Source organism: Saimiri boliviensis, chromosome 16 (genome assembly GCF_048565385.1).
Source record: "Saimiri boliviensis isolate mSaiBol1 chromosome 16, mSaiBol1.pri, whole genome shotgun sequence".
NCBI classification, from domain to species: Eukaryota; Metazoa; Chordata; class Mammalia; order Primates; family Cebidae; genus Saimiri; species Saimiri boliviensis.
In genome coordinates, this window is record NC_133464.1 from 19,098,201 (window position 1) to 19,112,280 (window position 14,080).

General features: G+C 40.5%; 1 protein-coding gene across 3 annotated transcripts in view; it reads right to left on the bottom strand.

The window, feature by feature from the left end:
• Positions 1–14,080, bottom strand: part of GPC6 (glypican 6) — a 1,167,663-nt gene that overhangs the window by 14,458 nt on the left and 1,139,125 nt on the right. For all 3 annotated transcript variants that reach the window (XM_074387545.1, XM_074387544.1, XM_003928197.3), the window contains one exon: positions 10,481–10,617. In XM_074387545.1, the coding sequence (XP_074243646.1) occupies positions 10,481–10,617 (137 nt within the window). The remainder of the gene's footprint in view (positions 1–10,480; positions 10,618–14,080) is intronic.

Genomic DNA, 14,080 nt, shown 5'->3' on the forward strand with positions numbered 1-14,080 from the left:
AGGCTTAAGAATTTTACTAATCTAAGATGTAAATCCCCACGTACAATGCCAAAATTCAAGACCCCCTAACTTTTTCTTCAATCTGCTTGTTAGCAAAACTTCATCTCATCTGAAACAAAGTTAATTATAGTCCTCATTTAGCTGACTTACTGTGAATTTCAATACATTTTGCTGCAGAAATACTAACATGTTTGATTGTGAATTGCAGCCCCAGACCCCACTGGAAGTATGATGTAATGTACAGCATTTTCACTGTGGTCATTTTCTAAAATCTAAAAAGTTGTGGATTCTGAAACACATGTGGTCCCAAGGGTCTCAAATAAGGGACTGCAAGCCTGTGGTATCAGTAACCTCTTCTAGAAGATTTCTTAAAATCTAAGTTTTAAACGTCCCACATATTAGGATGGCTATAATTTAAAATAAATGAACAAAAAATAACAAGTGTTGTTAAAGCTGTGGAGACATTGGAACCCTGTGCACTGCTCTTGGGAATGTGAAATGGGGTAGTTGCTGTAGAAAACAGTATGGTAGTTCCTCAAAAAATTAAAAATAGAATTACCATATGATCCAACAATTGCATTTTTGGAGATGTGATATATATATATATATATATATATATATATATATATTCCCAAAGTACCAAGAACCAGTGTTCATAGTACCATTATTTTATATATATATATATATATATATATATATATATATATATATAGTGTGTGTGTGTGTGTGTGTGTGTGTGTGTGTATACATATATATATATGAATAATATATATATTATTATGGCTTCTAGTTGGATTCATGACACCCTCACTAAGCACCACTGGGTTAACGTTCCTTACTAGTGCCTCACTTCTCAGACCTACTGGCTTTCAAATCTCATTATTATATATATGAAGAATGGTACTGTGAGAGAGGTACACAAATATCTTTGGGATATCCCAAGCAATTAAAGGAAAGGATCTGAGCAGATATTTGTATACCTCTGTTCATGTACCATTACCCAAGGAATTAAAGGCACAGATATTTGTATATCTCTGTTCACAGTACTATTATCCATAATAACTAAAAGGTGAAAGGTGTCCACCTTTTGTTTATGGCTAAATAAACAAAATGTGGTATATACATATAGTGGAATTATAACTCAGCCTTAAAAAGGAAGAAAATTCTGTGATACCACATGGATGAACCTTGAGGACTTTATAGTAAGTGAAATAAGACAGTTGCAAAAGGACACATATTTTATGATTCCACTTATATGAGGTACCTAGAATAGGCAATTTCAGAGAGACAGAAAATAGAATGGTGGTCAGCACGTGCTGGGGTGTAGATGGGAGGGAAGAGGAAATTTATGTTTAATGGGTACAGAGTTTCAGTTCAGGAAGATAATAAAGTTCTATGGATGGATGGTGGTGATGGTTGTGCAACCACATGACTACACTTAATGCCACAAAACTATTCATTGTACTGTGGTAAAAATGGTAAATTTTATGCTTGGTACATTTCACCACAATTTTAAAAATTCAAGTTTTAGTTATAACTTTACTAAAGTTCTTGCTAAGAATTACTTCTTTCCCTTTCCATTTTTCTTGGATGAAAAGTTGGATTATTCAATGCAAACTGTGACCTTCTGCTTTAAGTGTATTTATAAATTCATGAAGACCGTTAAGCTAGGGTTGTCTGAGGCATTAGGGACTTTATGAGATGTGACATTGAGATATGGTCAAGGGCATAAGGGTGATATATGACTGGGTCACCTGTGATCTCTCTGGGACCCAGCAGTGTGACCATGGACAAGTCATTTAGCTACTTCATGTAATTATTTACTATGCAATTCTAATGTACTCATAGAAAAATTAAGTTGTTAACATGGCTCCCCATATTGCCAAACTGAATTCTTAGGAGTGGCTGACAGCAGCAGAATCTGAAGTTTTAAAGCCTGCATTCATGTTCAGAAGAAGAATTTGCTGTGGCTCTTTTCCAGTTGGAGAATGTGCGGCAGGAAATGGTTTGGGGAAGCTTTTGGAGAACACATAGCTCATTGATTGCTGCAGTAAGCAGGAGTGAAATTCTTTGACTTGGCCTCTTAATTCATTGGCAGGAACTCCCCAAACCCATTATTAGTAGACCCGGAGTTAGTAAACTACAGAGCGGATAGGAAAAAAGAGACCCATGAGCCAGTTTTAAAAGATGCCGAGCTGTGAACAAGCAACACGTTCCCTTCTTTCTATTTGCAGCCAGCTCTGCCTATTTTTTTTTTGTTTTCCCCCACAGAGGTTCACACAGCTTCCTGCCTGCCGGGACAGTCAGAAAGACTTTATGGGGTCCTCTCTCAAGTGTGCCTGAAGGGAAGTGGGAATTCTAGAATGCCTGGCTTGAAAGTTGCCCGTTCCTTACTAAGACAGAATTCCCACTGATATGGTTGAGATTTGTGTTCAAATCTCATGTCAAATTTGTCTCCACTGTTGGAGGTGGGTCATGGTGGGAGGTGAGGTGACTGGATCATGGGGGTGGATTTCTGCTTTGATGCTGTTCTCATGATAGAGTTCTCACTAGAGCTGGTTGTTCAAAAGCACATGGCACTTCCCACTTTCATCTCTTCCTCCTGCTCGAGACATGTAAGGCATGCCTGCTTCCCCTCACCTTCCACCTTGATTGTATGTTTCCTGAGGCCTCCCCAGCCATGCTTCCTAGACAGCCTGTGGAACCATGAGCCAATTAAACCTCTTTTCCTTATAAATTACCCAGTCTCAGCTATTTTTTTTATATCAGTGTGAGAACAGATGAATACGACCTCTTTCCAAGGTGTTTGGCTTGTTATATATTGGATATTTTACAGTTCTTTAAAATATAGCTAGAATGCTTTGGGGCACACCCCACAATTAGGGTAAAAAAGTATTGTCCTCCAGACTGCCAAGTCACTATCTTTGACAGATTTGCCATCATCATGCATCATTCCCTCTCCTTCCATCTGTTCAGACTTACCCAGTCATGAGCTGCTATTTTCTTTGGTTAGTCAATCTACACTCTGTGGTGAGACTGACTGATCTATTTTCTAGATTTTTCTACTTTTTCTATTTCTTACAATTTACTGTGTTTACCTTCTGGCTTCTGGAAGGATTTCCTTGGGGACACAATATATCTGTCAGGATCAGGTGCCTTGAAAAACAGCAGAGGCTCCCTGCAAAAGCCATGTTTCCAACAGGTCCAATTAATTTTGTCCCTCACTCAACTCCCTGATAGCCTCCTCCCAGAAGGCATTTTAAAGAAAGGACACAGTGACAGCTCAACACTGCCTGAGGATGAGCAACATGAGAAAGCTGTTTCGCTAGTTTTATGGAGGTGAGGGAGGAGTCTGGAAATGACTGACTCAAGACCTCTGAAGACTCTGAAATAATTTATGTCCTATCAGATAACCCGTGTGCCGGTGAGACTTGGGTCTCAGACTGGGTTCCATTTTTACTGCCCTGTCTCATTGTCTGCCATACCCTCCTCTTCTTTTTAATCCCTCTGAGTTTGGAAAAGGGTCTGCATGAAGAGAAACCAATGCTACAAGAAATTAGAGATGATGCAGTTTAATACGGCTGTATTCTAAACAAGAATCTGCCTCTACATGAGCACAAAGTAAGGGCCTATTTGAACACCATGAGGGCTTTATTTTTTCTTTTGCTGCTGCCTGACAAAGTTCTAACCTGTATATGCTAACCATATAAAAGTTTTATTTCCTTTCAAGTCAATGCTTTCCTGCCTCCTATCTAATCATTCTTTTCTAGCTTCTGTACAGACAGTTCATTCCAGCCACCAACTGCCCAGAACGCCCTTCTCAGGGATGACTGATGACTGTAAATGTCCTCCTAGGGTCTCTCAGTTCACCCCAGGAACTTTGGGAGGCCTAGATTTGTAACCTGTACCATGAGTCTTTAATTTTTTTCACTTTGGCCTTCTAGATTATTATCGATTTTCCTCTGTAACTTACTAGCTTCCTTTCAGTTCCTATTTGTCTGAGTTGAGTCAGAATGTTGCTGTATCTTCTCCCATTTACCCCTGAGAAGTTGCTTAGGGAAGTGAAAAATGGAAAGAGTAGAAGTTACACTTGCAAACTCACTTTCCTGCTGGTCACTGAAGACAACTGGGATGCCTTTCTCAAGTAACAGACACTGCCATGAACTCTAAAAAAATCTTTTTTTTTTAAGCTCTTCTGAGAAGTAGGATGTGATTCTGAGCACAATGTCTGTGTGCCACCAAAATACACATGTTGAAGCCCTAATCTCCAGTGTGATGGTACGGTGTCCCTCAGCCAGCTCCTTGATAGCCTCCTCCCAGAAGGCATTTTAAAGAAAGGACACAGTGACAGCTCAACACTGCCTTAAAAGGAGCAACATTGGAAAGCTGTTTTGACAGTTTTATGGAGGAGAGGGCCCCATAGGAGGTAGGGTCATTGGGAAGTAATTGGGGTTGAATGAGATCATGAGGATAAATGATATCTTATACTAGTTCCCTTACAAGAAAAATGAACCAGGACTCTAAGGATACAGTAAGGAGGCCATTGTCTGTAAGCCAGGAAGAGAACCCAAACTGCTGACACCCTGATCTTGGACTTCCCAGCCTCTAGAACTATGAGAAATAAATTTCTGTTGTTTAGGCTGTCGTATCTATGGTACTTTTTGAGCTAAGACACTAATGGAATCAAATGCTGATCAAGGATGCAAAGTATTCATCCTTGCTCCTCATCAACATGGCACTATTAAAGGCCAGAGGTTTGTGTGGATGATATCCTGTATTGCGAATGCTGCGCTATATTTCTAACCTAAAATTCTCTCCTGATGCATGTGTGCAACCTATGCAATTCATTATTGAGAAGACTTCAACCTTGTCTATAACCTGGCTATCATTAGTGGGTGATGTTACAATTGAACCATGTGAACTCTTAGCTCATATTGCTATTGTTATTTTTAATGTAAGAAAAGCCCCATTAAAGGAAACATCAAGGATATCAGTGAAGAAAAAAAAAAACCCAAAATTGGAACATGCTCCCTGAGGCTCGTGTGTAGACTGAAAAAGGTAATAACTTACATGTAAAACACCAGATAAAACACATGGTTGCCAATTAAATGTGAATTGCAGGTAAACAATGAATCCTTTTTTTTAGTGTAAGTGTGTTCCATTGGTTGTCTGTTATCTTTATGCACTAGATCTGGCAATCCTGCCTTGAGACTTGCTACTCCAAATGTGTTCCCCGGACCAGCAATAATGGGATCACCTAAAAGCTTTTTAGAAGTGCTGAATCTCATTCAGGTTCTACCCCAGACTTACTGTCTTAGCTTGGTCTTCCATAACAAAATCCCACACACCAGGCAGTTTAAACAATGCACACTTATTTCTTGCAATTCTTGGGACCATAGTGTTCAAGACCAAGGTGTTGGCATATCCTGTGTCTGATAAGGGCTCTCTTCCCGAATTGCCGATGGCCACCATCTTGTGTCCTCACATGGCAGAGAGAGAGAGAGAGAGACAGACAGAGAGAGAGAGAGAGAGAGAGAGAGAGAGAGAGAGAGAGAGAGACTCTCATGTCTCCTCTTACAAGGGTACTAATCCCATTAATGAGGGCTCCACCCTCAAGCCCTAATTATCTCCCAAAGACCTCACCTCCAAACATCATCACGAGGGGTGAGGATTTCAACTATGCATCTTTGGGGGACACAGACATTCAATCCACAGCACTTACTGAATCAGAATCTACATTTTAACAAGATCTCCAAGAGTTTAGCCTGCACCCTAAAGTTTGAGAAGCACTGTTTTAGGATTACAAACTATTTTATTGAGATTATCTCATTGATCTTCACAGTGTCCCAGGAGGTTGACAAGGGAAGAGGAAGCAGGGAAGACATTCTCTTAACCACTTTGTTTAACCCGTTCTTGTTTTCAGAATGAAGATTTAATTGCTGATAGGGTCACTGTGATTGGGCACACTTGCAATTTCCTCCCATCAAAGGGCAGAGTCTCCTTTTACCCAACCTTCTGCTTCCAGATCTGTTTAGCTACAGAGGCAGAGTGAGATCTGTCAGAGATGGGTGAGGGTGGAGCAAGTTGGGGGAGCAGGGGGATATAAGTGGGTTCAAACCTTAGAGGAGCCACTGCTTACACACCCTTAACCATGGTCTCAACACTGCAGACTGCAACTTGCAGAGTGCCACAGCAGCCACGCCACAGCAGCCACATCTCTGTGTATCCTGTTCTATTTGAAGGCATCATCAATTTCAACTGGTGGCATTAATTAATAACAGCTTTTTAAAAAATAAGATAATCATTGGAGTAAATATCTACTGTAAGAGTCATTTTGACAGAAATGTTAAACTTTGAAATAGGTATGTTTCTGAATCAAGGAAGTATGATAGAAAGCTATGGAGCAAGATTCAGAAAGTAATCAGGAAAAATAAGGGTGATGGGAGACAAGTCTGATCAAACACTTAGGACAAAAGGCTGCAGGAATGGGTACAAACAAAAAAGTGTGGCTGAAGGAGTCTGATGGATAAAACAGAAAGAGAGGAAGAAATGTCTGGTTTGTTGGAGACCTCATCACACAGGCTTGAGTTTATAAACTTCAAGCATGACAATCCCTATCAGTTCTAATACACATCTCTGCTTCATATCTATTAACAGTTGATGGATTAAAAAAAAATTATTTCTTATTTTTTTTATTTTTATGTTTTTAGAGATAGAATCTCACTCTGTTGCTCAGGCTGGAGCGCAGTGGCACAATAATAGCTTACTGCAGCCTCAAACTCCTGGGCTCAGGTGATCCTCCTGCATCAGCCTCCTGAGTAGCTAAGACTACCTGCCACTATGCCCATCTACTTTATCATTTTTTGTAGAGACAGGGTCTCACTATATTGCCCAGGCTGGTCTTAAACTTTTGAGCTCAAGTGAGCCTCTTGCCTCAGCTTCCAAAAGGGTTGGGATTACAGGTGTGAGTCATTGCACCTAGCCAGATTTTCTACAAATAAAGTTTCTAGTTCTTTCATTTCACATAGGTGATAAGAATAACTTTTCTTTCTTTTTCATTTTTGTGAAAAATCATTCCTTAACAATTAAAAAGGCCTGTCATTTTAAAACTCGTAATTCAAAAGTGGGAAAAAATAAGTTATTATCCACATTATAATGGATTCTCACACTTACAAAATAGTTTGGTAAATTTCTTTAAGTGAAAAATTTCTCTGATGTTTTTCTAGATGAATTAATATTTGGATAAGAAAAAAGCTTCAATTAAATTCAATTCAGCAAGTCTTTATTGGTGATCTATTTACTGTGCTAGTATATAAAAATATAATATTAGAAATCCCTGCTAGTGGAAGAATTAAAAAAAAAAAAGAACTAAAGGAAACCAGGTAATTGCAATTGTCCAATGGGTACATAATTTGAGTCATAAATAGTTGACAGTCTCATCTTTTAATAATATACTTATGCATAATAAAATAGATATTTTATTGGGTTGAATTCTGGAGTATTCCTACAAGTGATTTCATTGCATTAAACTTGATCATTTCTCCACCTGCATAAAATCTTCCAGTGTCTTCCCATTGATCTCAGGATAAAATTTAAATCTTGTTGCTGAGGACAGACCCAGGTGTTTCTCTACCAGTGTGGTCCCTTCCTAAACCTGGAGTCCAACAGTAGGGTACTGATGTTCCCAGTTCCGCTGTGCTCACCCCAATCACTGTTCCTTTTCATGTAGTGATCCCATTGTTGTCTTTCTTTTTTTCTTTTTCTTTTCTTTTTTTTTTTTTTTTGAGACAGAGTCTCACTCTATCACCCAGGCTGGAGTGCAGTGGCATGATCTCGGGTCATTGCAACCTCTTCCTCCCAGGTTCAAGCGATCCTCCTGCCTTAGCTTTCCAATTAGCTGGGACTACAGGCATGCGCCACCACATCCAGCTAATTTTTGTATTTTTAGTAGAGACGGGGTTTCACCATGTTGGCCAGGCTGGTCCCGAACTCCTGACCTCAGGTGATCTGACTGCCTTGGCCTCCGGTTGCCATCTTACAGCACTTAATCTACAGGGCCTTGCACAATGCCTAGGACAGAGGGAGTGCTTAATCATATGGCTGGTGGACTGGTGGACTGACTGAATGAATGAATGCTATAGAACCACTCAAGATTTTATAGAGCTTACGATCTGTCTCATTTGTTCTCCTAACCTGGAAAGGACAGTATTTTGCTGTTGTTCGTTTAAGAGGTTTTTGCTATGTATTGCTATGTATTTGCTATGTATTGCTATGAATAAAATACTGGGCTAGGATTTGGGAGATTCCCAGCTTTCAGCCTTGCTAATTGGGTAACAGTGGACTAATTATTTATCCTGTCTGGATTCTTCATCTGCACAATGAGGAACTTGTCTGAACCATCCTGATCTTCAGCTCTAACTTCAGTGGTCTTTATCTTCCTCATTCATATTCTTGGTGGTGTTTAGTCTCTTCCTCTAACCTCAACCATGGCCTTTAAAAAAAAAAATTCTTTTTGTAAGAAATTGCATATGCACTAATATCAGCAAACTTTGTGACCATCCATGAGAATGGCAGTTCAAAACCCAGGCTTTATGTTAGCCAAGGCTGAAAGGTAAACACAGATGGGAAACAGCAAAGCTCAAAAAACCAAGCATTTTATTCATTAGGCCATCTGGCCATCCTTCACAGTGTCTCTCTCTATCGTCATTGGGAAAATACACACTAGAAGCTGTTAATTCACAGATGAATTTTCTGGCCAAAGATATCCTAGCTAAAAAGTCAGACACTGGTAAAATGCTAAGTATTTTTTAGTGGCATGTTGTCAGTATCATGACTAATTTCCTTCTCATGATCTATGATTTGATATTGATATTTTGAGCAATTTGAAATGGTTGCAGCTCTTTTTTGTAGGGACCTTGCTTTCACCTTGGTAAACTCTTCTTGGTATGGTTAATAATATCATTAGCAATGGATATGGTTTGGCTCTGTGTCCCCACCCAAATCCCTTCTTGAATTGTAATCCCCATAATCCCTATGTGTTGAGGGAAGGATCTTGGATCATGAGGGTGGTTTCCTCCATGCTGTTATCATGACAATGAGTGAGTTCTCATGAGATCTGACACTTTTATAAGGGGCTCTTCTGCTTCACCTGCACTCCTCTCTCCTGCTGCCTTGTGAGGATGGTGCCTGCTTCCCCTTTGTCTTCTGCCATGATTGTAAGTTTCCTAAGGCCTCCCCAGCTATAGGTAACTGTGAATCAGTCAAGCCTCTTTCCTTTATAAATTATCCATTCTTAGGGAAGTTCTTTACAGTAGTATGAGAATGGATTAATACAGCAATAGATGCTAAAAACATGCAACTAAGCAGCATGAGAAATAACAGCTAATGTGCACCTCCCTTACCCCTCCTGCTTAACTTCTGCAGTTCCTTCTGAACTTCATAGCCACACACTTTATATTACTAGCCAAAGATTTGTATTTATTTTTATAGAGACAGGGTCTCATAATGTTACTCAGGCTGGTTTCAAACTTGGGCTCAAGCTATCTTCCAACCTTGGCCTCCCAAAGTGCTGGGGTTAAAGGCATGAGCCACTGCAACCGGCCAACCACATACCTCCTTGTTTCCTTTTGATCACAGCTGCTTCATATGCTTGAAACTGCTCAATAAAGCCCCAGAACATACTCCCCTCTTAGACTCTCCACCCACTAGTCAATCCCCAAAGACTCCTTGAGTCTAATTTACCAGCTGCTTTACCCACCGGCAACCTCACTGCTAAGTGCTCTGGCAGTGCCTGCCAACTCCCAACAGGCCCTCCCATCCAGCCTTTCCACCCTATGAAAGTCCAGGCCAAGCCCATTTCTGAGCTGAATCAACAAATTCAGAAATTCCATGTCAAGTCCCACAGCACTGGTCAGCAGAGCAGAATGATGAAAACAGCCGTCTCTTGTCAGCAGGTTCTGATGGGACTTCCCAAGGTGTGACGCCTATTCGAACCCTTTCTCAGTGTCCCTCAGATATTTTCTGTTACCTTGCCGATGGACATTTCAATTATTTTTCCAACAAGGGTGGAAAAAAAATAGTTGGATTTTCATTTCCTGTTTAACTTGTGATTGAAAAAAAGAGACCTGGAAATTTAGCTATGGATAAAAATAGCTTCAGTATCTTAAAGCCATTAACTGAACATAAAAAAGCTCTTTGTGATCACAGAGTATCTGAAACCTGGCATCTGTCACCGTTCCTCCGTCCTCATCCAGAGGCAAGGCATTTCGAACAAGGATTCCACGGTTAATGGCACCTTGAGAGAAAGTGCTCCCAGGTGCCCATCAAACCTGTCACTCTCAACAGCTGTTGCTAAGTGATGACTTGTCCCTCCACCCTCTGTTGCTTTTTGCATAAACAGGTCTGCTGAGCTGTGCCAGGAGTATCTTCCAAGGCTGGGTGTGCTGCGCCCCCATCCATGTGCACATCGAGCCACCCTCACCTGGCTTTGCTGTGCCCGTTCCAGCATTCCTCTTCGTTGGATGTACCCGCTGTCACACTCTCGTCCTTGCAGATGGTGTAGGGTAAGGCCGACCAGACCTTTTTAGAGAGCTTCAATTTCTCTTTTATGTCTGTGACCTGATCAAGAAACCAAGGAAAGCAAGTGAGTGTTCTGCTCAGGCTTTTCCCATTTCTACACAAGGATGCATGCAGGCGAAGGTTACAGAACCTGTGATGTGACCAGCATGAACTCTAATGGCTTTAAGAGAGAGACACCACACTGCAGAGTTCATTGCCCGGGAAAGCCTCCTTTCCTCTCCCTCAGTCCTCCTCTAGCTGAGAGTTCTCAGGTAACTGATAACTTTTTGTTTTCCATCTTTTCTGTCCTTCAATCCTTTGAATTAAAAACTTATGAAGCATTGGGCCTGGCTTCGGGTCCCTCTCCTGCTGAGAGTCCCTAATGTGAACACCTCAAGTATAGTCTCTAGAATTCATTTGCTTGCACGTCAGACAAACGTACCGAAACAAATGCACCAAGAGACGAATACTTTTCCCAATGGACTACTTGTTTCTGCAAAAAATAAATATTGCCACTAATTCAGCTGCTGGTACTTCTGCTCTAGAGCAGATAGATGACAGGCACTTACAGCACACACGTGGATGGTAAGCAATAAAGCAAACTCTCTTAAAAATCTCTAGAACTGAAAGAGAAGTCATTCTGAATACGGGCAAGCATAAAATTCACAGCCCTGTGGACGGATGGCCAGGAAAAGCTTAGTGCCAACATGTGAAGTGTCTTCAGGCCGAACACTGACTTTTTACTTGCAGAAAGGGTAGGGAGAGGAATTTAATGTCATCTGACTTCATAATGAGCACTGGGAAAGTCCAGAGATGACTGGAATGCATCTGCTGTGAATTGAATTCTTTTTCTCCCTTTAACATGCTAACGTCCTAACCCTTGGCACTTCAGAATGTGCCTTTATTTTGAGATGGGGTCATTACAGAACTAAAGAAGTTAAAGTGAAGTCATTTGGGTGGGCCCTCACTCAGTATGACGTGTCCGTACAAAAAGGGGAAATATGAGCACAGAGACACGCACAGAGGGAAGATAATATACAGAGATGCAGGAAGAAGATGCCCATTTGCAAGCCAAGGAGAGAGGCCTAGAACGGATCCTTTCCTCCCAGCCCTCAGAAGGAAACAACCCTGCTGACACTTCAGTTTCAGACTTCCAGCCCCCAAACTCTGAGACAGTAAATGTCTGTTGTTTTAAGCAACTCAGTATGTGGTACTTCATTATGATGGCTTTAGCAAACTAAATAGATGCACGCACACACAAAAAAAGTTGAGTCAGCATATGATGGGGAATGGGATATTTACAGAATCTCCAAACAGCTGATAACACAGATTACTTATTAATCACAAAAGCAAAACTGGTAATTTTACAGTGTGGAAAGTTGGCAGGCCGCCACCTTCACCAAGTGATCAAGGCGAGGGGACAAATTGGTTACATGTTCCTCCTGATGTGATGCGCCAAGATGGACACATCACTCAGGCAGCCCCAAATTCGTAATCTGAACCTAATCACGGGGACACATCAGACGAACCAAAACTGAGGGGCATTCTCGAAACCAGCTGCCCTCCACTCATCCAAAATGTCCATCATAAAAGACAAGAAAAAGCTGAAGAGTTCTTCCAGATGAAGAATAAGAGCTGTGATAGCCAAATGTAGCACAGAATGGGCTGAATGCTAGGTCAGAAGGATAATTGCCAATAAAAGACATTATTGGAATAGTGGGCAAAATTTGTATGCTGCCTCTCTATTAGATACTAGTATTATGTCAGTGTTAAGTTTCCTGAATATAAAATCATACTGTGGTAATGCAGGAGAATGCCGTACTCTTTGGAGATACACGCTGGAGGATTTAAAACAAAAGGGTAAAATTTCCACAAGTTGCTCTGTAACAGCTCAGTAATAATCAAGAATAACAATAGATACACAGATGTATAAAGAAAAAGAGAAAAGATAAATTGGCAACTTTTTAATAACTGGGCAAATCTAGATGAAGAGTATAAAATTTTTCAAAAAATGCAATTTTCCGTTAAGTCAGATTTTTTTCAAAATAAAAATGTGGAAAACAATTTCTCACATTTTATTTGGTATGCATAATGTCCACTTTGGCGTCCGTAGCCTCCACTAAAGGTGTCCCCACCATCGACCACTCATTCTCACTCTTTTCAAAACAAACTTCAGAGAAAGAAAAACAGATTATATATTTATATCTAGTTCAGAAAGTCACCACCACCTTCAGGACTGAAATACTGTCAGGTTTATTCTGTCCCATAATAAAACAAACACAGAATGAGCATTCTCTTTCTGCTGATTTTGTACTAAAATCCTACCTCCAGGTTATGGGAATCTAAACCACATACACAGATTTTGCGACTCAGAGAAAGAACAAAATTGCATGGCGTCCCACAGGTGTCTCCCTTTCAATATGTGCAGAATTTAATTGAGGATGCTCCTCTACTCATTCTCTTTAAATTGTTCTCAAACATTGTTTCCTTCAGGATGCATTCTTGGGTCCCCGAGTCAGATTTAGATTCAACTTTCTGCACTGCACAGTGTCCTCTTGATGATTCTAAGTACTGATCACTCCAAACTCTAATAATTGGCTTATTTTTCTGATTCTCTTTTAGGCAACATGCTTCTTGTTGGCAGAAATGGGGTTGTGATTTATCTTTATCCACAGTGTCCAGTATGGGTCAAGTGACTAGCCATCCAAATTTGTCACAACTTAGGGGATTCCAGGATGATGAGTTTTCAGCCTTAAAATGGGAACGTCCCAGGTAAACCAGGATGAGCTGGTCACACAGATCTCAGCACGCAATAGGTACTCAATAAATATTGGTTGAGATAATGGGTTGAATAGTCCCATTCTATTACAAGGTCATAGGCTGTATGGTTAACATGAATTAGCTGGGGTCACAATAATGTGTGTTCACCCTCCCAAAAGGGGTGGGAGGAAGCTGTGGGCTTGTATTTGACTAAGTGAGGAGCCCATCACGATGATGGGGACAAGGGTTTCCTCTCATTGTTCACCCCAGCACATTTGTAATCAGAGTATGTTCCCTCTGGCATTTCAGTAGCTATGTGTTTTCATTGTACAATTGGAGGAGATAACATCAAAGGAGCGGTGAGAAATGTAAATGCTGTTTTAACATTCTGCATGGAAACACTGGCCAATTCACCTGCAGAAGGTGATGGTGAGGCGGACAGCTGAAAAATGTACACTATTAGCCACTGGAAAAGAACAGGCCTTGGATTCTAAACGTAACTGAATGATTGCAGTTTATTTTTCCATATCACGCAGGCCTTTCAGTTTGCACATCATTTAGAAATATTTTTCTCATTTTATTTATTTTTCTGAATAATATATGTAAATGCTCTGCTGTAGCTCCAGGATCTGAGGTTTTTGTTTGTTAGTTTTGTTTTGGTTTGGTTTTTTTCCTGGAAACTTTTTTTTTTCCTGGAAACTTAAATGCACACAACTGTGAATGAAGCTTTATGTTAACGATCACTCAGTACAAATATATTAGT